The 22,618-nt window shown below is 50.8% G+C and overlaps 8 protein-coding genes across 8 annotated transcripts; 3 read left to right on the top strand and 5 right to left on the bottom strand.

The window, feature by feature from the left end:
• Positions 1-3,885: 3,885 nt before the first annotated feature.
• N7457_007236 (phosphatidyl synthase) lies at positions 3,886-5,343 on the bottom strand (the record flags this gene model as incomplete). The annotated part of the gene is made up of 1 exon (XM_057178279.1): positions 3,886-5,343. One exon carries the CDS (start codon positions 5,341-5,343, stop codon positions 3,886-3,888), a length of 1,458 nt encoding a protein of 485 aa, XP_057030023.1.
• A 1,102-nt stretch (positions 5,344-6,445) lies between these two features.
• On the top strand, positions 6,446-7,497 carry gldB (putative glycerol dehydrogenase (GldB); the record flags this gene model as incomplete). Its single annotated transcript, XM_057178278.1, has 2 exons — positions 6,446-6,853; positions 6,916-7,497. The coding sequence occupies 2 exons, from the start codon at positions 6,446-6,448 to the stop codon at positions 7,495-7,497; spliced, it is 990 nt and encodes a 329-aa protein (XP_057030022.1).
• A 2,394-nt stretch (positions 7,498-9,891) lies between these two features.
• Positions 9,892-12,151, bottom strand: N7457_007234 (uncharacterized protein; the record flags this gene model as incomplete). Its single annotated transcript, XM_057178277.1, has 3 exons — positions 9,892-11,501; positions 11,595-11,935; positions 12,114-12,151. 3 exons carry the CDS (start codon positions 12,149-12,151, stop codon positions 9,892-9,894), a joined length of 1,989 nt encoding a protein of 662 aa, XP_057030021.1.
• Positions 12,152-12,925: 774 nt separating this feature from the next.
• On the bottom strand, positions 12,926-13,378 carry N7457_007233 (uncharacterized protein; the record flags this gene model as incomplete). Its single annotated transcript, XM_057178276.1, has 2 exons — positions 12,926-12,990; positions 13,078-13,378. 2 exons carry the CDS (start codon positions 13,376-13,378, stop codon positions 12,926-12,928), a joined length of 366 nt encoding a protein of 121 aa, XP_057030020.1.
• A 462-nt stretch (positions 13,379-13,840) lies between these two features.
• Positions 13,841-14,846, top strand: N7457_007232 (uncharacterized protein; the record flags this gene model as incomplete). The annotated part of the gene is made up of 3 exons (XM_057178275.1): positions 13,841-13,903; positions 14,016-14,128; positions 14,198-14,846. The coding sequence occupies 3 exons, from the start codon at positions 13,841-13,843 to the stop codon at positions 14,844-14,846; spliced, it is 825 nt and encodes a 274-aa protein (XP_057030019.1).
• Positions 14,847-14,909: 63 nt separating this feature from the next.
• N7457_007231 (glutathione S-transferase family protein) lies at positions 14,910-18,375 on the bottom strand (the record flags this gene model as incomplete). The annotated part of the gene is made up of 10 exons (XM_057178274.1): positions 14,910-14,971; positions 15,024-15,369; positions 15,421-15,501; positions 15,557-15,734; positions 15,803-15,924; positions 16,121-16,676; positions 16,759-17,541; positions 17,689-18,091; positions 18,176-18,293; positions 18,370-18,375. 10 exons carry the CDS (start codon positions 18,373-18,375, stop codon positions 14,910-14,912), a joined length of 2,655 nt encoding a protein of 884 aa, XP_057030018.1.
• A 356-nt stretch (positions 18,376-18,731) lies between these two features.
• Positions 18,732-20,012, bottom strand: N7457_007230 (putative ATP binding protein; the record flags this gene model as incomplete). Its single annotated transcript, XM_057178273.1, has 1 exon — positions 18,732-20,012. One exon carries the CDS (start codon positions 20,010-20,012, stop codon positions 18,732-18,734), a length of 1,281 nt encoding a protein of 426 aa, XP_057030017.1.
• Positions 20,013-20,266: 254 nt separating this feature from the next.
• Positions 20,267-22,433, top strand: N7457_007229 (putative cell cycle control protein (Cwf19); the record flags this gene model as incomplete). Its single annotated transcript, XM_057178272.1, has 2 exons — positions 20,267-21,562; positions 21,615-22,433. The coding sequence occupies 2 exons, from the start codon at positions 20,267-20,269 to the stop codon at positions 22,431-22,433; spliced, it is 2,115 nt and encodes a 704-aa protein (XP_057030016.1).
• Between the last annotated feature and the right edge of the window lie 185 nt (positions 22,434-22,618).

The raw sequence follows: 22,618 nt of genomic DNA, 5'->3' as shown, positions 1-22,618 counted from the left end.
CCAAGCCCAAATGATCTTAGTTTGGCCCTTACGATATACGGAGTATAGAACAACTAGACTGATTAAGTTCGTGTTAGTTCCCCAAGCTACCCCTGCAGACCCCATTTGCTTTTTCTCTGCATGCGGACATATGGCGTCACCCGCCGCATTGGGGGAATGTGTTTGGGACGAAGATCACTCGTTTAGGTACTATTTAGGTACCCATCTCCCCATCGTTGAGGGATACAACGTATGTTGTCGAACGCTGTACTTCTGTCCTCCGTACGGAGTGCTCCGTATTGAATTAGCCGCAGATTCTATGACATAATCCCAAACCTTAGCCCCATTTCCCCGTGACTTCTCACTATGTACTCTCCATCCTCCATCCTCCGTCCTCACTAAGTAAAACCACCCAAAGTGAATTGACAGGTCAGCCGATCAGGAGTATACTACCCCAGACCCCGGGGTTCTCTTTACCTAACGACTATTCGGATCCATGCCCTGCAGCTCCCATTCGCCCCTCTCAGTTGATCATGCGGGGACGCAGGAGCCATTACCTAAGAAAAACCCCCCAAGTCGTGTCACCTGATATCATTATGAGGGTCCGTGTCCCTTGCATTACTTCCCCTCAAACTGGTGACATGGGATAGTCAGTCCTTCTACTCCGTACGGAGTACATAGTCAATTTAAAGGCCCCTCAATTCCCCTCCTGGAGCCACTCCCTCGGAACTCCGAGAGAGCTCCAGCCTGATTGAGTTTAGAGTGTCCGTCCTCCGTACTTTGTACTCCGTAAGGTGGCCTGAAGGCTGGCTCTACTCGCTCGGCACAACTCCGCTCACCGACTTTATTAGCCGTCTCTAACCTGGGCCAAGCCCGGTGATCCACGGCTGTGCGGTCGATCGTCAATGCCAAGCCCTATTGCTGTCCTCCTTAATATAATATGCTCTCCAGCCCCCTTAAAAAGAAATACTTATTGCCCAGGAATCCCGCGGCTTTTGCCTAGTCCTGCATTCCGCATTCTGGTTCCTATATTGTCCACGGGACTCAAAAGTCAGACCGCCTGGCTGACGAGCACTGCATGATTGATACGACTGGTCAGGACTGGCAAAGGCTTAGTTCTCACGCTGCAGTTGAACAATCTGATATCGGTGCGACACAGCCCAGATTCAAAGGCTTGATGGGTTGATGGCGTCATTCGAGTCACTCTTATCTTCAGGTTTGGGCGGTTGGGTTTGACCGCCATCGAGGTGAGTGAGGCGTACAGCATCGGACGGGCGTGACTGCATGCCGGCCAAGCCCGGTCGTGATGAAGCTGCGCCTCCACGGAATGATGCTTATTGCCAAGACTTCTGGATTGTACGGAGTATTAGAAAAGGAGGCGGACCTAGCCTGCATCCTTCTCTCCTTGCTCTATTTTTGAGCCTCGAACTAGACATTATCATGCCCGCTCCATGCCTCGGCATCGAAGGTAGATAACGAACGACTGGCAACCAATAGCACCGCTGCATTATGGCCAGAATGGGTTAATCGTCCTGCAAAAATGTGAGTTGCACTGCTTCTTGTGTCCCCTTGTTGCGTTGCGAGCGTAATCGAACTTTGCACTTTCCATGATGAACGTTTTTTAAGCGTTTCCTATTACTCTGACATCCCAAGCATACTATGTATACTTGGAAATGTTGAAACCTATGTGGATACTGAACGGAAAAAGAAAGCAATGTCATTGTACAGACCCATTCGCGTGGGCGAGCGAATATGTTTTGTTGTCATGAGTTTTTTGAACATGCACTGACAGTGAACTACTCGCAGGGTATCTCATGCACTGACAGCGACCTACTCGCAGGGTATCTCATGCAAGTCGATGGACCACGAGGACAGTGGTTAAGGGCATCTTACTGCACTTTCCTGGTTCAGATGTTTCTTGACCTGCTTGCTTGGATGCTCGCTATTCCGATAAATTGGGCCCGCAAACATGATCGGAGATTACCTCTTTTGGACGCATTCCTGAGTTCCAACTCAGAAACTAGTGGAAATTCTCTGGGCCAGAACTCAAGTATGCGACACCAGATCAAGGGCTATTCACTACCGTGTATTCGTTTGATCACCAGCAGCACTGGCTTGAGGGGAGCAACTATCTATTTGGAGAGCATCTTTCAATCATGTTTGCGGATGTTCATGACGTGGGCTAGGAAGATACAGCACGATCTAAACCACTTGAGATATGGATGCACCTCCAAGTACGCTCCAAATCAAAGGTAGTGTCGTGAACGCTGGTCTTTGGCCCGAATCGAGAGGTTTGAAAACATTTCTTGATTGATTCCCTTGTCCAGCATTTCGATCGAATCTAGCAGCATTTGACAGAACTATTGCTACAAAGAATATTTTCATCTATATCACCAATCTTCCCTTAGCTTCTCAATGTAGACCACCAGTACATGATAATGCATGTACTCTCTTCATGCTCCGTATAGGGAACACACCTCAATGGATTGGATAAGAGTACAGACCTGGAGTATCGAGAACCCTTCCAGACTAGAACTCATACTCTACCACGTACATAGAGTACCCCCCAAGAGAACCATCCAAACCGATGTTGTATACACATACCATCCAAGACATCACACCTCACAGATCCGATCTACCCAACTATACCCATATATCCCATACAACCCCCAGTCCCAATCCCAACTCTCTACAAACCCACCAAAACCCACCAAAACCCACCCAATCCCAATCCCAACCAGCTATTCCATCAGAATCCCCCAGCATAAGCGGAGAACCCGAGACATCCCCACGTGCCTACAAACGCCAAACCCGAGACAACGATCCCGACCCGACACCCTGTCTCCGGGGCGCCCATCCACTTCCAGAAGCCCGGCTGTTTCTCGTTCGCGTGTCTACCCGAGTCAGACCGTGCCCTCCGTTTGCCCCTGTTAGATGCCTTGATCCTGGGCATTTCTTGGCTATACTTTTTTTCCTCTTTTCCTTCCTGATCTGTCTTAGGGCTGGAAGAGTTTTTTTTTTGGCGCTTTTAGTTGGGACTTTCCGAGACATCCGTCGGTTTATGCAAAATGTGAATAATGGCTAGCTACCCACAACGTAGGTCAGTAGGGGGTGTTTTGCTCGGTATGTTTCTGTATTTTGAGTAATTGCTGTGCGGGACACAGGTCATTGGAAAGAAAATGTATTACACAATGCTGGAGATGGGAAGAACCATGTTTTCGAGAATTGAAGCTCCAATGATAGTGTGGGAAAATATACATCACCATGTCGTCAATGATGATTTTAGGCGCAAATGTCTCCAATCTCTGGGTGAATTGGGTGTAAAGCTGGGAATGATTACGGGGGTTTCATCGAAGCGAAAATTACACAGGGAGATAATCTACGGGAGCTTCTGATGGCTGAAATGAATGGGAAATTGCATGGTGTGGTATTGGAATCTTGGGGATATAGCTGCATGCGGAAATGGGTAAAAAAAAGGCAAAAACAAAAAAAGCTTCGGCGGGTCATGGCACATGAGATGTAGGAAAGGAATCCAGTCTAAAACAAGAGGGAAAAAGGTCGAAATCAACGACCGTCCACATTGTAGAAAGTAGAATGTCAAAAAAAAAAAAGAAACCGGTCTTTTCTCAAGTCGATAATCCAAACCGACATGACAAGGGATATCAGAAGTCCTAAAGCCAACCCTAGGATTTCCAGCATAGTAGCCAATATTGGAGGACACATGCATGGGGAAGTGGAAAAAGAGAAGGAAGAAAAAAAGTCTATGAAATGGCACATCGAAGAAGGGAAAACGCCACAGAAGGAAATCTTCTCAAGCCCAGAATCACTTGTTTTTGGGGGTTTCGTTTCAGCGTGAAAGAATCAGGGAACCAATTGAGTGTGATCTTTTGGTGAGGCTTGCTTTTTTTACTCAATGGCGGAGGCACCGTCACCGTGGGTGACAGGGTTGACCTTGGGGTTCCACTTGAGCTTGAAGTCGGCGCCGAGCTCCTTAGCAACGGCAGCCTTGACAGCCTCGAGGACGTTGTTGAACACACCGAAGTTGGCAGGGCTGTTGGGGTCGTTCTCACCCTCCTTGCCCTGGAAGACACCGGTGCGGACCAAGCAAGTGTTCCAGCCGTACATGTTACCACCGATGATATCGGAGGCGGGGTTGTCACCGACCATGTAGATGTTATCGGGTAGGCGGGAGACACCGTGGAGCTCCTCCATCCAGGACTTCATGACCTCGTCGGCGTAGGTGTAGGTAGCACGCTCGGGCTTACCGTAGACCACACGCTCGAGATCGACACCGGTGAGGGTCTTGTACTGGGCCTCAATGGAGATACGGAAGGCACCCTGGGTGAGACGGGGGAGACCCTTGTGCTCAGTGGGCATGAGAAGATCACCCTGGGAGAAGTAGATGGGGATACGGGTAGCGACGGGATCCTTGGCCTTGGTCAGGAGCTTGCCGTCCTCGGCAAGCAGCAGATCCATGATGACCTGCATATCGGTCTGGTAGTCACGGGAATCGGCGAAGACCATGATGGCATCGAACTTCATCTGGGAGAAGTCGCGGGGCTTGGCCTCGGCGCGCTCGGCGTCGGTGAGAGTGGCCCAGGGGGAGATGCTGGGGTCCCAGGCGAGGAGATCCTTGGGGTGGACAACGGTCTTGAAGCCGTAGTTCTCAGCGACCTCACGGATCTTGAAGCCCTCACCACCAACAACCAGAACGGTCTCGTAGTACTCAGCCAAAGCCTGCATGGGAGTGTGGGACTGGATGAACTGGTCGGTGGAGATGGGCTGCTCGAGAACCTCAGAAAGCTGAGCGCAACGAGCCTCCTCGGTCTTACCACCACCGTTGGTCAGGAGAATGTGGGGAATGCGGATGCCGAGCTCGTTATCGCCGTTAAGCATCTTGAGAGCGACCTTGGCCTCCTCAATGGCGTGGTTACCGTGTGCCAGCACACCGTCAATGTCGAAAGCGAAAGCCATGTTCTTGGCCTTGGCGGTCTTCTCCTTGTTGATATCCTGGACCTGGGAGGCCAGGATGTCCCGGGAGACTGAAGGAGCACCGCGTTGAACGGATGAGAGGCGGGACATGCGGGGGGAGCGAGGAATGGGGAGCGAAGTGCCGAAGGAGTTGCGCGAGCCCCGGCGATCCTTCATGGAGGGAGACAAGCTCAGGTTGTGCATGAATTGAGCAGCATCGCTGATGGCACTGCGGGTGGCGGGGATCTCAACGGTGTTGCCGGTTCCTGAGGGGATGGTCAAGCCGGAGCCAGGACGCTGGTCCCGGGGCGAGAGAGCAGCCTGTGGATCATTGGCGCGGGGATCCTGAGCAGCCGCATCGACTGCGAAGTCAGAGTCCTCGAAGCGAGGCATGATGAAGGGTATTGAATGGAGAAAGTAGAAGGGTAAAGGTGGATCTTCTACTCAGAGTCACTGGTTTCAGGACTCAATGGAATGAATCAAGATTGTAGAATGGAAGGGAAAAGAAGAGATGGCTGATACAGGATCAAGATGGGAGGGAGTGCAACAGAGTATATATACAAGCCCTATCTGATACCGGACTCAATTGGGACAAACGAAATTGGTATTTTGCCATTGATGTTACTAGGGGCTCCACTGGCCGGGTCTCATCATTCCTAGGAATTATCGTCATCATTTGGCAAGATATAGGGGCGGACCTCGCAATGAGACGGATTTGTATAGGGTACCTGCGTCATGGTGGCTGATACAGTGTTTTGCCATGTACCCAGTACACGGGACGCTTCCCTTCTCGGCGGCCGAATTGAATCTGAAATAAGCTGATTGGGTCGAAGCAGACTAGCTAGGCCGAGTATGAAGCAACGCAGCACGCCGAGTGGATAAGAAGGGGCTTGAGACGGACGGACGATTGGGCTGTAGCGCAGTTCGCCCGTGGACCGGCATAAGATCGATGGAGCCGATGACGATCGGCTCAAACGCTCCCAACTCCGTTTCGGGCGGTGATGTCATGGCGGCTTTTGAAAATTACCAGTGGAAATTTTGCGCTTTTTTCTTTTTCTTTTCTTTTTTCATTTAGCGTTTTAGTATTTTAGTATTTTAATCTTTTAGTATTTTATGATTTTACTTTGGGTTTCATTTTTATGATTTGTTCTATTCCCAGTTCTCAGGTACGGTGATCGGCAAGCTCGAATTGCAAGCCATCCATGTTGTCCTATAGATACTATACAGCCCGGGCTCGGATCGACGCGGGGATACAAAACGGAAAGTAGGGCTCACTTGCCAATGCAGTTCAAAGTTCTGTGAGAAAGCCATTAACCCGGGGGCCAATTCAAATTAAATAATCCAAAATTATATAATTGCATTCTTTTACCCCTCCACCCCCTCCACCCCACTTCTATCGTCATCGCTTGCTGAGCTTTCCCCACTCCTCTTATCTTCTACAGAACACCTCTTCTCTCTTCTTGCTCTTGACCATACTCACAATCACTCTTCAAACATGTCATCCGGAAAGACCTTCACATTGAGCAACGGCGTGACCATCCCTGCCGTTGGTTTCGGAACCTTCGCCAGCGAGGGCGCCAAGGGCGAGACCTACGCCGCCGTCACTGCTGCTCTCAACACTGGCTACCGTCACCTCGACTGCGCCTGGTTCTACCTCAATGAGGACGAGGTTGGTGATGGTATCCATGACTTCCTCAAGGCCAACCCCTCCGTCAAGCGTTCGGACATTTTCGTGACCACCAAGGTCTGGAACCACTTGCACCGTGCCGATGACGTCCGATGGTCCATCAACAACTCCCTCAAGCGTCTGAAGCTCGACTACGTTGACCTCTTCCTGGTCCACTGGCCTATTGCTTCTGAGAAGGAGGACCAGGAGAAGCCTAAGATTGGACCCGATGGAAAGGTAAGGAGACACCCAGCTACCCAACCTCGTTTATACGAGGTCCCAACTGACGTGTCACATAGTACGTGATCCTCAAGGACCTAACCGAGAACCACGAGGAGACATGGCGTGCCATGGAGCAGCTCTATGCCGATGGCCTTGCCAAGGCCATCGGTGTGTCCAACTGGACCATCCCCCAGCTTGAGGCCATGACCAAGTACGCCAAGGTTATGCCCCAGGTGAACCAGGTCGAGATTCACCCCTTCCTGCCCAACGAAGAGTTGGTGCAGTACTGCTTCTCCAAGAACATCTTGCCCCAGGCCTACTCCCCTCTGGGCTCCCAGAACCAGGTCCCCACCACCGGCGAGCGGGTCAGCGAGAACAAGACCCTCAATGAGATTGCCGAGAAGGGCGGCAACACCCTGGCTCAGGTCCTGATTGCCTGGGGTCTGCGTCGTGGTTACGTTGTCCTCCCCAAGAGCTCCAACCCCAAGCGCATTGAGTCCAACTTCAAGAGCATTGAGCTCAACGATGCCGACTTTGCCGCCGTCAACGCGGTTGCCAAGGGCCGCCACTGCCGTTTCGTCAACATGCACGACACCTTTGGCTACGACCTCTGGCCTGAGGAGACTGCCCAGGGCCCTGTCTCTCTAGATTTTGTTTGAGCCTTTTATAGAAGACGATAATTACATCACAAACCAGGGATGTTGGGTGGAAATGTGTTAACGAACGGACTACGAACTCTGTTAGATGAATTGGATATATCATTGATCTCTACTTCGGTGTTTCATCTGTACCGTATATCGTAAGATTATACGGAGTACTCCGTTCCTTCGACCCAGTACTCCGTACTCCGTATACTGGGATTTTGAGCCACCTCCCATTTCACCGACTTGACACTAATCTCTCCTCTCACACACCGGCTGCGACAACCTCCATTCCGTAGGTCCAACCCCCCGCCAGGATCCACCCATCAACGAGGTCTCTATCCAATAATCAAGGCCAGCCAACCCAAACCAGCCTGGAATAAGATTGCAACCACAAAAAAGATATTACATATGTACTCCGTACAATCAATATATTAATAACACCCCTAAGAAAAAAGGAATCAAAAATTGCAAAAGACCCTGCATTTGTACGGAGTACAACAGGGTAACAATGTCCTTAACATCGTTGAATCTCAATTTTAGTTCCGGCAAGCCAATCAGGCACCACATCCCCAGTTAGGGTTACAGTGGATTGTACCTGACAAGCCCGGAAATGCCCTAGGATGTATAGTGTGGGCACCCAAAGATTTGTTGTTTTTGTTTTTTTTTTCTTTTTTCCAAGACAAGGGTCTCCAACCGTTATACTTGGAAATACCACAGAAAGATAGGCCATTTCCATGTGCAAAATCCCAAGGAGCAGAGTGCTCCGAGCGCTGCAGACGATGTCATCCCGCGTTACCCTGTGGCTCTCGGAAGCCCCTGCGCCACTAAGGGGCTTAGCGTTCTCGTGCTTACCGCATCAGGCGCTAGCGTGCTGACTACACTCGCAGCCCGGGAGATGTCGGATGCTGGGGGCCCTAGGGTTGGATGTTCCACCGAGACGCCGAATGGGGCAACTGATGTCCAGCCAGTCACGGCAATGCAATAGGACGTTACTGCCTTGGACATCTGGTTATGGCTGGTTTTGGGGAGAGCTTTCCGGTACTCGGGACTTGCCTTGGTGCGGGATCCGTGGTTGCAGCCTGATGTACCTGGTACATTTCCGCAATGGAAAATGTGTTAGCTAGCGTCTTGGGCGATTGGGGTTGCTTGCTTGCTATTGGTTCACTTGGTTTTGTTTAGCTTGCTCATTGTGATTAGTTTTCTTCCCTTTGGCCGATCAGTGACGGAGGACACTTGCACTATAGGTTGGGGGGTTTTTTTTAATGCCTCATTTGATTTTGGCATGGGATTGGGTAATGGATGAGACACGGGATGGGATGCTTTTCGTTTGGTGGATTTCAGGGCCTTGTGTCCTTTTACCGAGTGCTGGTTCGGGATCCTGGATGCCGAGTGTTGAGATCCCGATTGTTGAGCCGAATGAGAATGGAGTAAGTTCGGGGCTTGACAACGTACGATGTACGGAGGAGTTAGGGATTAGGTGCCTGATTCCTAAGGAGGGTGGTTGCTGGGTGCTGGTGTTTAGGGAGCAGTGTTCGAGAAATTGACATCTAGATCACACTACTAAACTGCACCTGGGGAACGGTGCATTCTGGTTTATACATGTGCATATTGGACATTCATACTCCGTACCGAGTACGGGATACGAAGTACAGAACACATCATACAAGATACACATTTGATGCAAGATAGACGCCATATGAGGTATAGCTGCATCTCCCATATACCTGACAGTTGTTGGAGCATGTTGGAACTTCCAGGTCAGCCTGCAGCATGCTCTAGGCTTCCGTTTGCAAATATTAAAGCAGTATGTATCGGCTATCCATACTGGTAACAAGCCACCAGACTACGTGATTGGGGGGAAGCCAGGTCAGAAAACCTACACAGGAGGTAGTATGCAAGCCACCGGCACCAGGGATCAGCTTCAACGTCGGCACAGACGCGCTGTCCGCTGCAATATTCGAGAGGCTAGGGCGTGTCAAACTGGCTAGGTGCATAAACTAAATTGCTGCGCGAATATCGTGTTCGAAGATTGAACGGAGTCATAGCATGGGGACTGGACAACCTTCCAGGGTTGGAATGCCTCTTAGTCTAATCCCGAGGCTCGGGGGATCAAGGCGCAACGGCACAGACGTCATCCTACATAGGGTAGGTGAACCGTGCAGCTACGGAGTGCACAATCTTATGGTGATCGAGATGAAATGGAAATTCTCAAATGAATTCAGTGTAAACGTGTACTGCAATGGAACTAAAGTAAAACGAGCAATTGGTATCTTGAAACGCAAGCAACTCCCCGGCATATAAACAAATAAGAAAATAATGACGACCGAGGTATAGAAAGACCGCAGACTAGCCAAAAAGGTGACAGGATGGTCCAATTCCATGTGAAGCCCAATCTTTCCCCGGTAACAATCAGGATCTGGACCGAACGCGCCGAGCTGTGGGTGTGCATCCTGCGCTCATCTGCAGCATACTCTTGCGCTGCACCTCATCTGCGGTCTTCGAGCTGCGAGTGGGGATGGCACTGACGAAGGGCTGATCAGTGGTGTCAGCAACACTTTTAGAAGCTGGCGCGGGGAGCTTGGATGATCTGGGAGACTTGGGAGCAAGCTTGCGGCGGCCCTTGATAGGTGTGGAGGGGCCTGCAGCAGCCACGGCGTCTGCCGAGGCTGCGGGAGGCTTGCTTGTCCTACGAGTTCCAGTTTTAACTGGAGTACCCGCCCCCATAATCCCCGAGTCGCCCAAACGCCTCACCCGGCGTGAGCGTGAGGTTGCAGGAGCGGGTGCAGTAGTCGGGGCGGTCAAGTCGCTCTCAGGGGCCCCACCGTCAGCATGTTCGCCTGCTTTTTGCGTTCGGCTACGGCTGCTGCGATTGCTGGACTCTGCTTTCTTCGCTGAGCGCTTGCTTTCTGGTCGCGGGCCAGGCGTTGTGCCCACGTCATTCGTGCATCTATCACCCTCCGCTTCATCTTCTTGGTCGTCGGGTATCTCCTTGTATTCTTCGTACTCGGCCATGCGCTCTTCATTCCATGACACTTGCTTTCGGGACTTCGATGGCCCATTGAAGTTAGGTCCATTGCGCGAATTCTCATCTTGTTGGTCATCTGACTGGATTTTCTCCGCACTCGATTGTTGAGCCAGCGCTTCAAGAGCGATATTGGGAGAAACAGATTTGCCCTTATTGAGCCGAGTGTTTCGCTTTGTGGCCAAGGCTACTTGCTGGGCCTCGGTCTTTTGCAGAAAAATGAATTCTGTACCTTTGGCCCGGCGAAGTGAGATGGTGTTGCGCACATTAGGGGTATTCGAGCCCTTGGTGCGAGAACTGCGGCGGCATGCGGGACTTGAAGGAGCCTGTTCTTCCTTGATCTCTTTGAAAATGGTCTTCTCCTGATCCTCGGCACCATCGGTACCACGCTTCATGTCATATTTACTAGGCGAGATGTGCAGCTTGACGGGCGAAGGTGAATTAGTGGTCAGTTCCTCCAATGCGCGGCGCGATCGTGGTGTTGAGCATTCAATCTCGGGCGACACTTCTGGGCTGGAAGACGCATCCATTGCTTCAGCGTCTTCAGGATCGGCTGCCTTGGCGGCTCGCTTCGCCTTTGCTTTGGATAGGAAATCGTTGAGTAGCTCGGCATCCTCTCCATCCAAGGAGCTTCGCAGTGCCGATCGAACCAACTTCACCTCCTGCTCTTGCGTCAGGTCTTGCATAGGCTCCGCATTTGATACGACGTGGCTCTTGTCCTCTCCCGCATTCTCAATCACGGTCGGGGCGTCTTGGCTGGAGTGCCTAGACTCCAGATCCTCCGGTGTGTTTGCGTCATATGCTGTCAGATTCTGGTCCTCGGCCATGGCATCATTGTAGACAGGCGTTTTGGAAGTCTCCAATAGATCGCTGAGCGAGTGGGGCAGCCCATTCATGGCTGCGTCTCCAACAACAGGCGCGTTCTGGTTTGCAGTAAAGCCAAACACACCCTGGGGCTGATCCTGGTGGATGTTGAAGTCGAACTCCGGCATTTTACCTATAAATTATCAGACAAAAGGTCTTACTGGGCATGAAAGCACGAGACACTATGCGACACTTGAATATCGTTCGCATGACACGAGAGACTCACGTTTTTTCCGGGACGCTTGCATTTCCCATTTAGTTTCAAGGAAAGACCGACCGCGTTGCTCGGGCTCGGTTTCGCGGTCGGCGTCGGCGGGGTCAACACACAGGCGCTTCACGCCACGCTGGTAGTCCGAGTTCTTCGAGGCGCCTATGCCCGACCGCGCGCCTTCTGTTGCAGTCATCATGCCAGTAAAGGGAAGACGAATGCGTTTCCAGAGCTTGCGCGTCTTGTCTCCGCCGCGAACAGGCGTCGAAGGTTTGCGATCCCACAGTCGCGGCAACGCACTCAGTGCCTTGATTGGCGTAAAACTAAAGGAACTTTCGGTGGGAGGATTGGCAGAGCTGCTAGAGGACGCGACAACTTCTGTTAGCGTCCAGACTTGATGCCGGTGTGTCTCAAAACAAAATAAAAACAAAGCGGGAACAAAAGTAAACCCCTGAGCCAAAGCCACGACTAGACTTCCTGACGCAGAGGAAAGAAATATTGAAACGAAAGCCAGATAGAATAAGAAAATCGGCATACCATGCTTGCGCTTGTGGTGAGGGCGGATGATTCTCCATTGTTGTTGACGCGCGTGGAATGTGTCACAAGGCCGTTGGCTCTCGAATTCGTCTCGATTAAGGATGTTCGAGTACTGAGGATGTTCAAGTAAGAAGAATCGATATAAATGTAGATAAGAAGCTGTGGTTGGGAGCCCCTAAAACAGTTGTCGGTTAGTATTGATGGTTGCAAAAGTCATGAAGAGGGCGGTGGTTTTGCTTTGATTCCCGTGGGCCCGTTGCCCGGCCAACGACGAACAGACTGGCGGTGACGATCACGTACTATACACCGATCTAGGGTCTCAGTGGGAATCGTGCGATGCGGGCTGGGTCAGATTGCAAGTGTCATCAGAGTCCAGATAGTGAGAGGGCTTGATATATTCATGTTCATCAAATCCAGTACATGCTAGGTATACCTCAACCAAGAGTCCTCGCTAATCAACCACTCGAAGCATACAGACCCGAGAAAATATAGTTGCGATGATAAAGATTCCTTACTGCAGTTTGTAGATTTACTGATGCATCGAACAGTTTTGATAAGCTTATACATGTATTGTCTCTCGGTAAAACCTTGCCATCTATAATAATAACAGGCAGGACAGTCATATTACCCTGGGGAGCATATCCGAATCCTGGGGCAGCTTCTATGCCAGTGATTTATTGAAGCAGTCCTGTCTCTAACATCCACGGATGAGCAACAACCAGCAAGCTCATCACAGACAGGCGTAGAACCACAGGTTTAAATTTCGAGTCGTGTCTCATTAATCATATCGAGTGCTAGCAAATGGTCCCCGACTATTTCGAGATTGAGAACAGCGACTCCGTCAAGTCCCGTTGATCAAATGGGTCCCCAAATTCATCTGCACATAAAGCGACCAGTCAGCATACTGTATGAACATAAAACACAACCCAAAGCTCGAGGAAGCAGATACAAGGAAGCTGCATACCTAGATTGAAGTCCTTGTCTACCACAAACTCCATAGCACGCTGGTAATCCTCTTGAGCACGTTTGCTCTTCCACGAGGCGATAATCGGCTCCGGCGCCGTGTCCGCGGGCTGTGCTCTGCGGTCTGCAAGCGTGGTTCCAATGTTGCCCATAGAGGCAGCAGTCTGCTGGCGTGTTTGGGACCCAGGAGGGGAAAGCTCCGATGCGTCAATGCTAGTCGGAGCTTGGGTAGTGCCGGTCGGAGTGCGGGCGCCAGCTCTAGCACCGCTGTCGGGGCGGATAGAGTCAACGGAAGAAGTCATTGTAGAATCACCGTCTGGATCTCGGGGATCTAGCAGGTAGATGTTAATGGTGCATTCGTAGGCTTGGAGTGACGAGGAGGCGTGTGCATGTGGGTATGGAGCCTCGCTATCGATATCGCCATCGCGGGGCCCACCATGCGCTCGGCTTTAACTCTGAGGGAATAGGGAAGACGTACCGATTGCCATATCGACCGGGAGTTGACAAAATGGGTTAGATGGTCGATTTGTAGATCTAAGATTCAAACGTCCAGCGCGAGAGGTGGAGAGAGCAACAGTTCGGTCGACAGGCGGTGGCCCCGGCGCTCGCAGCGCGAATTTTCTTCTTCTTTCTTCCCCAACTATATACTCCATGAACATACAGACCATTGCTAGTCTTTATTATTGGGCTACATATTGTCATTGATTTCATTCTCTGTATTCCTTTCCATTCTTAATCACACCCTGGACCCCATTCCGTGTGCAATGAGCGCAAATTTCGGTGCAGTTCCCGACGCCTGGGACGATTCGTGGGAAAACCAAGCCGATGTATGTAATATCGAGGGCTTTCCTAACATTGAAAACAGACCATTGTCCGTTTATTCTAGTTTTACTAGCATTTACAAGCTTTGAATGGCGTGCTGATGTCAATCCTTTACAGAAACTAGACTCAAAGTCTACCCCGCCGTCCGAGAAGAAAGTCTCGTCGAAGGTCACAAAGGCGCAACGCAGGGCGGAGCAAGCAGAGTTCAATCGCCAGTTATGGGCCGAAGCGTACGTTGCAAGCAGATGAACTCCAATCAATTTTAATCCGGTTGTTCAAGACACTGAATTGGATTGTAGCGACGCCGCAGAAACCTTCCACTTCGCTGAAGCGCGCGCCGACGTTCCCCACAAGCAAGACTTCAAGCCCGCGGTTACTCTACTGAGTCGGAAACCCCAACTTGTGAAAAGACATTCATCTTCTCCGGGTACAGTCGCTGGCGCAACTGCTGGACTTGGTCAGCTGGGACTAGATGGAGATGACGAGTCAGACGACGATAGTAGGCCACCCCAGCCAACACCCGAGGAACGTCATGCTATTGCCTTGAAAAACCGAGAGGAGAAACAACGAAAGTATGAAGAAGTGCGCGAACGCTTGTTTGGAACATCGTCTACAACAGCCTCGGGTACGTCGTCGCCTGGCAGTACGACCCCACCTCGTCAACCCCATACAGGCGAGGGGAGAGGTAGAGGCAAAGGACGTGGCGGCGGACGGGATCACCAGAAGAGAGATTCATCGTCTGTTTCCAGCAAGTCTAGACATCTCTACGATCCATCCACTTCAATCAAGCCAAATGCACCACCTTTCCTGCCCAGAGGTGGTCGTCCGCAACTCGAGCGAAACGGCTCCGACCCGCAAGCTCCACAGCAACCGCTCCGCAGCCCTCGGGGCCCTGATGCAAGCGGAAGAGGTGGCTTTAACTTCAATCGGGGCGCTCGGACAGGCTAATGTACATATGGCCATCATATCTTCGTCCCATGCACTTGGCCGCCAGATATATCTCTTGTGGTACTAAGGAAGGCCTCGACCTGCGTTAATTGCGTTTGCGACCTGGGATGTGTTCGGGCGGTTTTCTGCGACATGAATGGTTAGCAATGCCCTCGAATGGAGCATGGGATAACTCACGGGCATATCGCTCGTAGCTGTCGAGGTACAGTTCATTCGTGCTAGTTGTCGCCTGAATATTCCGGTCGGTCTCGATTGCATTCACCCAAGAGGCCAGCCTGCTTCCCTCCTCGGCATCTGGCCAACCCCGATATGGTTTCAGAACCCGGCGCAGTCGAAGAATCCACGGAGCAGCTTGAACATCTACAAGGGACATCTGCGGGCCCATGAAGAATGGCCCTTTGGGATGTGCCACTTCTAAGAGCTTCTCCATCGAGTCTCGCAACTCCTGCGTCTTCTCGATTTGTTTCTGTTGATCCTGCTCTTGTAGTACACGGTAGAAACTAGGCACAATATGCCGATTGACCTGGAGGAATATCAGTGATGATCATCAGAACAGACATGTTTGTCTACTTACATGGTCTGCCCACAGCCGGCAATGGGCGCGCAGCTTTGCATCTGCCGGAAGCAGTGCAGCACCTACACCTAGATCTTCAAGCTGCAATGGACTCGTCAGTGAGGGAAATAGAAATCAGACCTTTCGATTTCCTTACATATTCCAACAACACATTGCTTTCATAGCATCCCCAGTCGTCATGTCGCAAAGCAGGAACAAGCCCTCTTGGATTCACTTCTAAAAGTGACGCGGGCTTCTCGTATGGATCCACTTCGATGTATTGATACGGGATACCCTTCAGCTCCAACGCAATCCAGACTCGCTGCACGAAAGGGCTACCACGATGCAGGTCAGGTCAATACCCAGCAGGCTTTCTTAACGACTCAAATCCGAGGGCACTCACCAGAAGCAGCTTCCATATAGCTTCAGATTCACATCGGGGGAGTGTTTGATCACGGTTTCAGCGGCCAACCCCGTCGCTTTTGTGTGGTATGACTTTTGACCCGGTCGAGACATGACTCGGTCCTATGAAATTTGTGTTAAGACTGCACAACTGAAAGATAGAAATAGCATGAGAATGTTCAAGACTGAAGTGGATTTCAATGGTGTAAGATGTAAAGAGAGGAATCCAGTCAATGTAGACATGTGACGTAGCTGGGACCATGCGGGGGCTCTCTCCAATTTTATGGCGCAACGTCAAGACAAAACAGGATTGACATACCACTTTCGTCCTTTTGTCTTTCTTCTCCTTGAGAACATGTCTTTGGACACTACTCTTCTTGACGCGGTCGCTTTCTTCAAGCGTATGTTGATGACCGCCACTCACACCGTCGTTCTTTCCATTGGCACCATTGCCATTGACTCGCTGTATAGTGAAATACCTCCCACCATTCGCTCCCGGATGATTTGGGGGTAGACTAGGGCTCGGCGTGAGCATATTAAATGCTTGGGCGCTAGTAATTGAGGTTTCGTTATTCAGAGAGAAAGTATACATGCCAGGTAAGACATTAGACGGTAAGGGTTCGACTGAATGGGCCATGTTAGATATTTCAGATTTTGGGAAATATTCCACGACTTTAATCTTGACATGGCAGAGATCCCGTTCTCTGGCCGTACGCTTGCGCTTCTTCTTTTCTGGATCGTCGGATTTGGGGGTTCCCGGGGGTCGACCTTTGAGTCGACAGTCCCAGTAATGCGAAACAAAGGGTTTACGCTTGTACCGCTGGGTTGAGCGATGAGAGTACACATTGTCAACATGGGGGAAGTAGGTTTGGAATCTATAGAGTGAGCAGTTTTCAAGTCAGCCATTTCACGTCCCAGCAAGACAGAAACACATTCGAGTAATGGACATCTGCGTACTCCTCTTCGCTCAACGTGATCATTTCATCGACATTGAACAACCTATCTCTCCAGTACTCTAGATGGGGAGGGTTCGGGACCATTTTAAAGCCTTGCAGCTCTCCAGGGCCATTGAAAGTCGCCGGATCCACGGATTCCGGTTCTAGCTCGATGAAGTCCGGTTGAAACGGTTGGCTTGGGGACTGCAGTGTTGCCAAGCCATTGTTCTGAGCTTGATGCGCGTTGCTCACCATCGCGAGCTCTGTTTGCGACAATGACGCTGAAGGTACCGCCTGGCTGGTCCCATGCAATGCCCCTCTCATGTTCGCTGCATGAGCAGCGCCATTGTTGAACTCCTGCAAATGAGGTAAACCACCACGACTAGACGATCGCCCTTGTAGATCCAAGTGCGAGGCATCTCCGTTTCCAGAAGGACCTTGCGATTGATGCGTAGATGAAGAAGCAGCTAGGAAATTATTCGCCTCGCCTTGCCGTGGGGGGCGGATATAGGCGTGCGGGGCGTGCGTCGCGTTTTGGAGAGGCTGTGATTCGGGTTCGGTCGAGGGACGGAAGACTCCAAAGGGCTGTGATTCAGGATCGAATTGGCCTAATTGGGAGAGACTGGACTGATCGCCCGCCGGCATAGACGATGCCAAGCGTGGTGATGAGAGTCGCAGCTCTGAGTCCATCTTGAATCGATACCACATTGAGTTGTGGAGAGGCATGCTGCTTTTGAGGGAAAAGAAAGCCGGTTGAAGCGGCGTTGTGGGGTTAACTTTGGGAGCTCGGATCATTATGAGGTGCCTGAGTTGCTACAAAGAACCACATTCGTTTTTGGAAATTTTGATGAAGTACATTTCTAGAGTGTCATAGCCATCGCTTCCTAAGATTGATTTCAGGATATGCAAATATTGGTTCTCATGATGGAACAATCCCAATCCAAGGGCTCACAGTCCCTTGCCATGTTTCTTCGCAGCTTCGGAATTCTTAAAGGGAAACCCTGTCATCCTCTTGTCTGCACCTGTACGGCGGCTAATCTTGCCATTGCTGCTCGCAAAGAGCATGCACCAAAGTCCAACGGCCGCGATACTGGAATACCCAGCAACGCCAACCGCAAAGAAGCCCTGTCCACCGGAAACATACCAGGTGTACGCGTAGAATGCACATGCGCTATGGAAGATCGAGGTTACTATCAGGGTTGGTACAGCGTATGGCGCCTTAGGATCGTCCTCCTCCGTCGTTACAGGTCCTTTAATTTCGGCCGTCAGAGGGATAGAGCCCGTGAGCATCACAGTCAGAACGGCGATTGTGACAAGACCGAATCCAAAACAACGGGCAAAGTAAATTTCAATGGCTTCCGAGGCATGCAGTATTAGCATTCACTTATCAACGTATGCGCACGGCTTTTTGGGATCACATTGGCGGCTTATGAACGTACGGGTGGCAGGCCGAGTCTCATCCAGCAGCATAGTCACTATCATGCTCGGCCCAGCAATCAAGGGTAAACTCTGAAGGGCTAGCCATGCAGCAGTCGAGTAGGTATAGGCGCGAAAGACCTGCCAAGCTGAGTTTTAGCTCCGGTTCCCAGGTCTGTTTTGGACGGCTTTGAGGCCAGTGATAGGATGGACTCACATCCATGGTCTCAGTTGGCAGTCAGTGGTTCGATGGTAGGGAGGTTTTCCTAGAGATACGAAGATTGTTCTTGTCAAATCAAAAAGAGTGGAAGTCCTCAGAAGATTAAGCTTCCAAGCGATCGTTTTGAGGTCGAACCATTAGAAACGAGTGACGTCATACAGGTACTCTGGGGTTTGACTCGTTTGCAAGTGTTCAACTGGCCCTACAAGCATACAAAGACAAAGAACTAATAACATTGAATTCAGATGGGTTTTTGATTACTCTGATAACGACTATGTTGAATGCAAGGAATCAAATGCGCCTCTAAGACCACAAACGCCTTTAGACCGAAAGAGCCCATAACAATTGAAAAGACCTCTTCACTTCTGCATGTTGCTCGCACGCAGATATCTTGTGAAGCTGTTGTCCTGGTCTGATGGAGTGCTCTGTGAGCCTGACAGAGCCTCTTTGTAACGCTGGGCGAGACCCTCGTCATTGCCAGCGCTAGGGCCTTCGTAATCCTCGTACTCGTAATCACTGTCAGCCTCCCCGTCTGCCATGCCACGCTTGATGATTTCGTCTTCTTCATCTTCAGCTTCACTGACAGTTTCAGGCTCTCCAGTAGTGTTCTTGGGTTGCTTCCGGCTTGACCCAGTGACATTCATGTCCTTCATTAATTTTCCCAGTTCAAGCTCGCGCTGGGCGGATGTTTGTTCTTCGCGCTCTTTCTTCCTGCGCTCCAATTCAGGCTTGTAATCACGTTCAAACTCTTGTCGCTTCGTCTCCACAGCCTCGAAGAACTCATCGACACCATCGCCAGTCATCGAGCTAACTCCAACGATGCTAAGGTGACGGTAGAATTCTTCCAACATGAGACTCATGCTGTTCAAAAGAGAGCCCATATATCCGCTGCCAGAACCAAATCCACCAACGCCACCTTCAGTTCCAAAGGCGCCCGATTCCTCTTCTTGCCGCAAAGCCTGCTGGAATGCATCAAAGTCGGTCATCCATTCCTTGGCGAACTCAGCGTCCTTAACGTCAGTTTTGTTGAAAACCAAGATCATGGGGAGCTTGGTCTTGTACAAGATACTGCACGCGTAGAGCATGTTGCTCATAAAAGTGCTGGTAGAGCTTGCGCGCGGGGTGTCGATAACGTATGCGATGACCGTCGGGAACGATGAAGCCATAGTCTCAAGAAGAATACTGCCCGATGCACTCCAGACAAAAACTTCGATCTGGCCGGGAGTGTCGACCAAAATGTGTTCGATTGGCTTTGCGGAAGGGTTTTCAGGGTTCGGGGCGGTACGTTTCTCCAAGAGAGAGATGATTTGATCGACCTTGGTGGCAAACAGATTTAAAGAGGTCAGGATTCCTCCATTGGGGCCCAGGTTGTATTGCTTCATCACTTCTTTGTAGTTAATGGAATCGCGGATATCGATGTTACTCTCAAAAGGCACCGAGTGCACTGCGGGGTCGAGATTGAGCACATATGGGACCGTCTTCTTTTCGTGCAGGTAGGAGTTGATTCTTTGCATGAAGGTAGTTTTACCTGAGCCTAATAATTTCGCAATATTGACGATTAGATCACTGAAGATAGATGAGGGGCGATCAGCATCCTTACCTGCCATGCCCACGCAGACGACGGACACTGGAGACGCCATGATGAGGATGGTCTGTCTGGAAGGAACAACACTTGGTAAAAGCTGTTGAGAATGAAGAGGTCTTTGTAGTCCAAGTGTTTAGTGGAAAAGTGGAAAACAAGTGAAGAAAGATAAGCTTCGCTATTTTCCCTCGAAATCTTTTTTTGTCGCGGGGAAAAGACGATCAGCGGCTGGACCGCCCGGCAGTTTAAAACGTCATTCCAACCTCTGTTCTTTGCATCAGCTCTAACCCCTTCTCACACATCAGAAGCACCATGACTTTAGAAGACTTTGAGAAGTCATTGGCGGAGGGGAAGGAGCAACGGCACGAAAAGAGCGAAGGGCGACATCATCGAGACCGACACCATGATCGCCACCGCGACCGCAGCGAAGACCGCACCAGACAACACCGTCACCGGTCCAGCCATCATCACCGCCGCCATTCTCCCAGATCCCGCGATCATGATAGCGAACGGGGTCGCGAGTCCCGGCACCGCGACGACGACAGGCATCATCACAAGCGGTCACGTCGTTCTGATGACCAAGGAGACGAGCATGGCCACAAACGCCAGCACCGGCACTCCAGAGACGAGGGAAAGAGCTCTGCCCCTTCAGTAGTGGTACAGGAGGAACCCAGTAATCTCAAGCGAGACTCCTGGATGGAAGCGCCCTCTGCTCTCGATATTGATTATATTCATCGGCCAGATACGACGCGACTTGAAGAAGCGGCGAAACCTACAATGCTTGCGGCGGATTACGAACTCAAAATTCACGACAAGGAACTCAACGACCATTTGCGTGATCTCAAAGATGGAAAAACCGTTGAGGATATAGAAGATGAGCCTGCATCACATGAGGTGGACTATACGTTTGGGGACTCAGGGTCGCAGTGGAGAATGACGAAGCTCCGAGGGGTATACAGAGAAGCGGAAGAAAGTGGCAGACCTTTGGAAGATATTGCCACTGAGCGTTTTGGAGATCTCCGTTCCTTTGATGACGCTCGGGAGGAGGAAACCGAGATGGATCGTCGCAAGACATATGGCAAGTCATACGTGGGCAAGGATAAACCCAGCGGGGAGCTGTTTCAGGAAAGGAAACTTAAAAGCGATAACCGCAGAGGTCCACTCGAGCATGTTCGTGACCCAGAGCAGGAATTCAATGCAGAAGGCCAAGGCAAGAAAATGGACGCTGTGCCTCCTTCAAACACTACCCGCCATCTTGATATGACAGCATTAAATCGTCTCAAAGCCCAGATGATGAAAGCAAAGCTCAGGAAGGCGCCAGATGCTGCAGCTCTTGAGGAGCAGTACAATACAGCCGTGGCAGCAATGTCAAACCGCAAAGAATCCGATGTTGTGGTCCTTGATGTCATGCATAACCGAATGTTGGCGGGCGCAAGAAATGAGGTCAAAGTCGTCGATACTAAGAGAGGCCGAGAACGCGGCCAGGTCGAAGCAAACGAAGATATGACCATCGAAGATATGGTGCGAGAAGAGCGCAAAACTCGTGGCCAGCTCGGTGGAGAGGGTCGGCGGTTGGCAGATCAAATTGGCCGTGATACAAAATTCGAGGTGAGCCTCAATGTCACATGGCAGTATGTATTACATTCTAACACATATGCAGAACGATTTGGAATACATGGACGACAATGCATCCAAGCTGGCTAAAAGAGTTCATCGGTCTGAAATCGATCTCAAGAACACAACGATCAGTGACTTCCACAAGATGAACCGGATATTGGACAGCTGCCCCCTATGTCACAATGAAGACAAGGGTACACCTCCAGTCGCCCCTGTGGTGTCCCTCGCGACCAGGGTCTTCCTCACACTTCCTACCGAACCTGAGATCAGTGAAGGAGGTGCTACCATTGTGCCAATCCAACATCGCACTAATTTGATGGAATGTGATGATGATGAATGGGAAGAAATCCGTAATTTTATGAAGAGTCTCACGCGTATGTACCATGATCAAGGTCGGGATGTGATATTCTACGAGAATGCAGCCCAGCCGCAGCGCAAGCGACATGCATCCATGGAAGTCGTGCCTTTACCCTACAGCCTAGGAGAAACTTCTCCTGCATTCTTTAAAGAAGCAATTCTCAGTGCTGAGTCGGAATGGTCACAGCACCGCAAACTCATCGATACTCTTGCCAAATCAAAGCAAGGGTTAGGGCGGTCTGCCTTCCGCCGAACGCTGGTCAAAGAGATGCCCTACTTCCACGTCTGGTTTGAACTAGACGGCGGCCTCGGCCATATTGTGGAGGACGATAACCGCTGGCCTCGTGGGGATCTTTTTGCCCGAGAGATCATCGGAGGAATGTTAGATGTTGCACCGGATGTCATCAAACGACAAGGACGTTGGAACCGTGGTGATCGCAGGGTCGAAGGGTTCAGAAAAGGCTGGAAGAAGTTTGATTGGACCCGTATTCTAATCGAAGGCTAATGGGCTTGGAGCTGGTGCCTCCCACTTTGTATTGTACGCTTTACTAAATACCCATCTAGTTTGATCATAGCGAGCTACACTGTGCAATGGTCAGAACTTCCTTTGGGTTCACAAGACGTCCTGCAAAACTCACCCACTTGCCATCAACGGTTTATACTCGAGGCGCATGGCTCTCTTTTACCGAC

The sequence above is a fragment of the Penicillium paradoxum genome, assembly GCF_028828445.1.
Source record: "Penicillium paradoxum strain IBT 22861 chromosome Unknown utg000006l_segment0_segment0, whole genome shotgun sequence".
In the NCBI taxonomy this organism is placed as follows: domain Eukaryota; kingdom Fungi; phylum Ascomycota; class Eurotiomycetes; order Eurotiales; family Aspergillaceae; genus Penicillium; species Penicillium paradoxum.
This window is presented reverse-complemented; position numbering and strand designations above follow the sequence as displayed.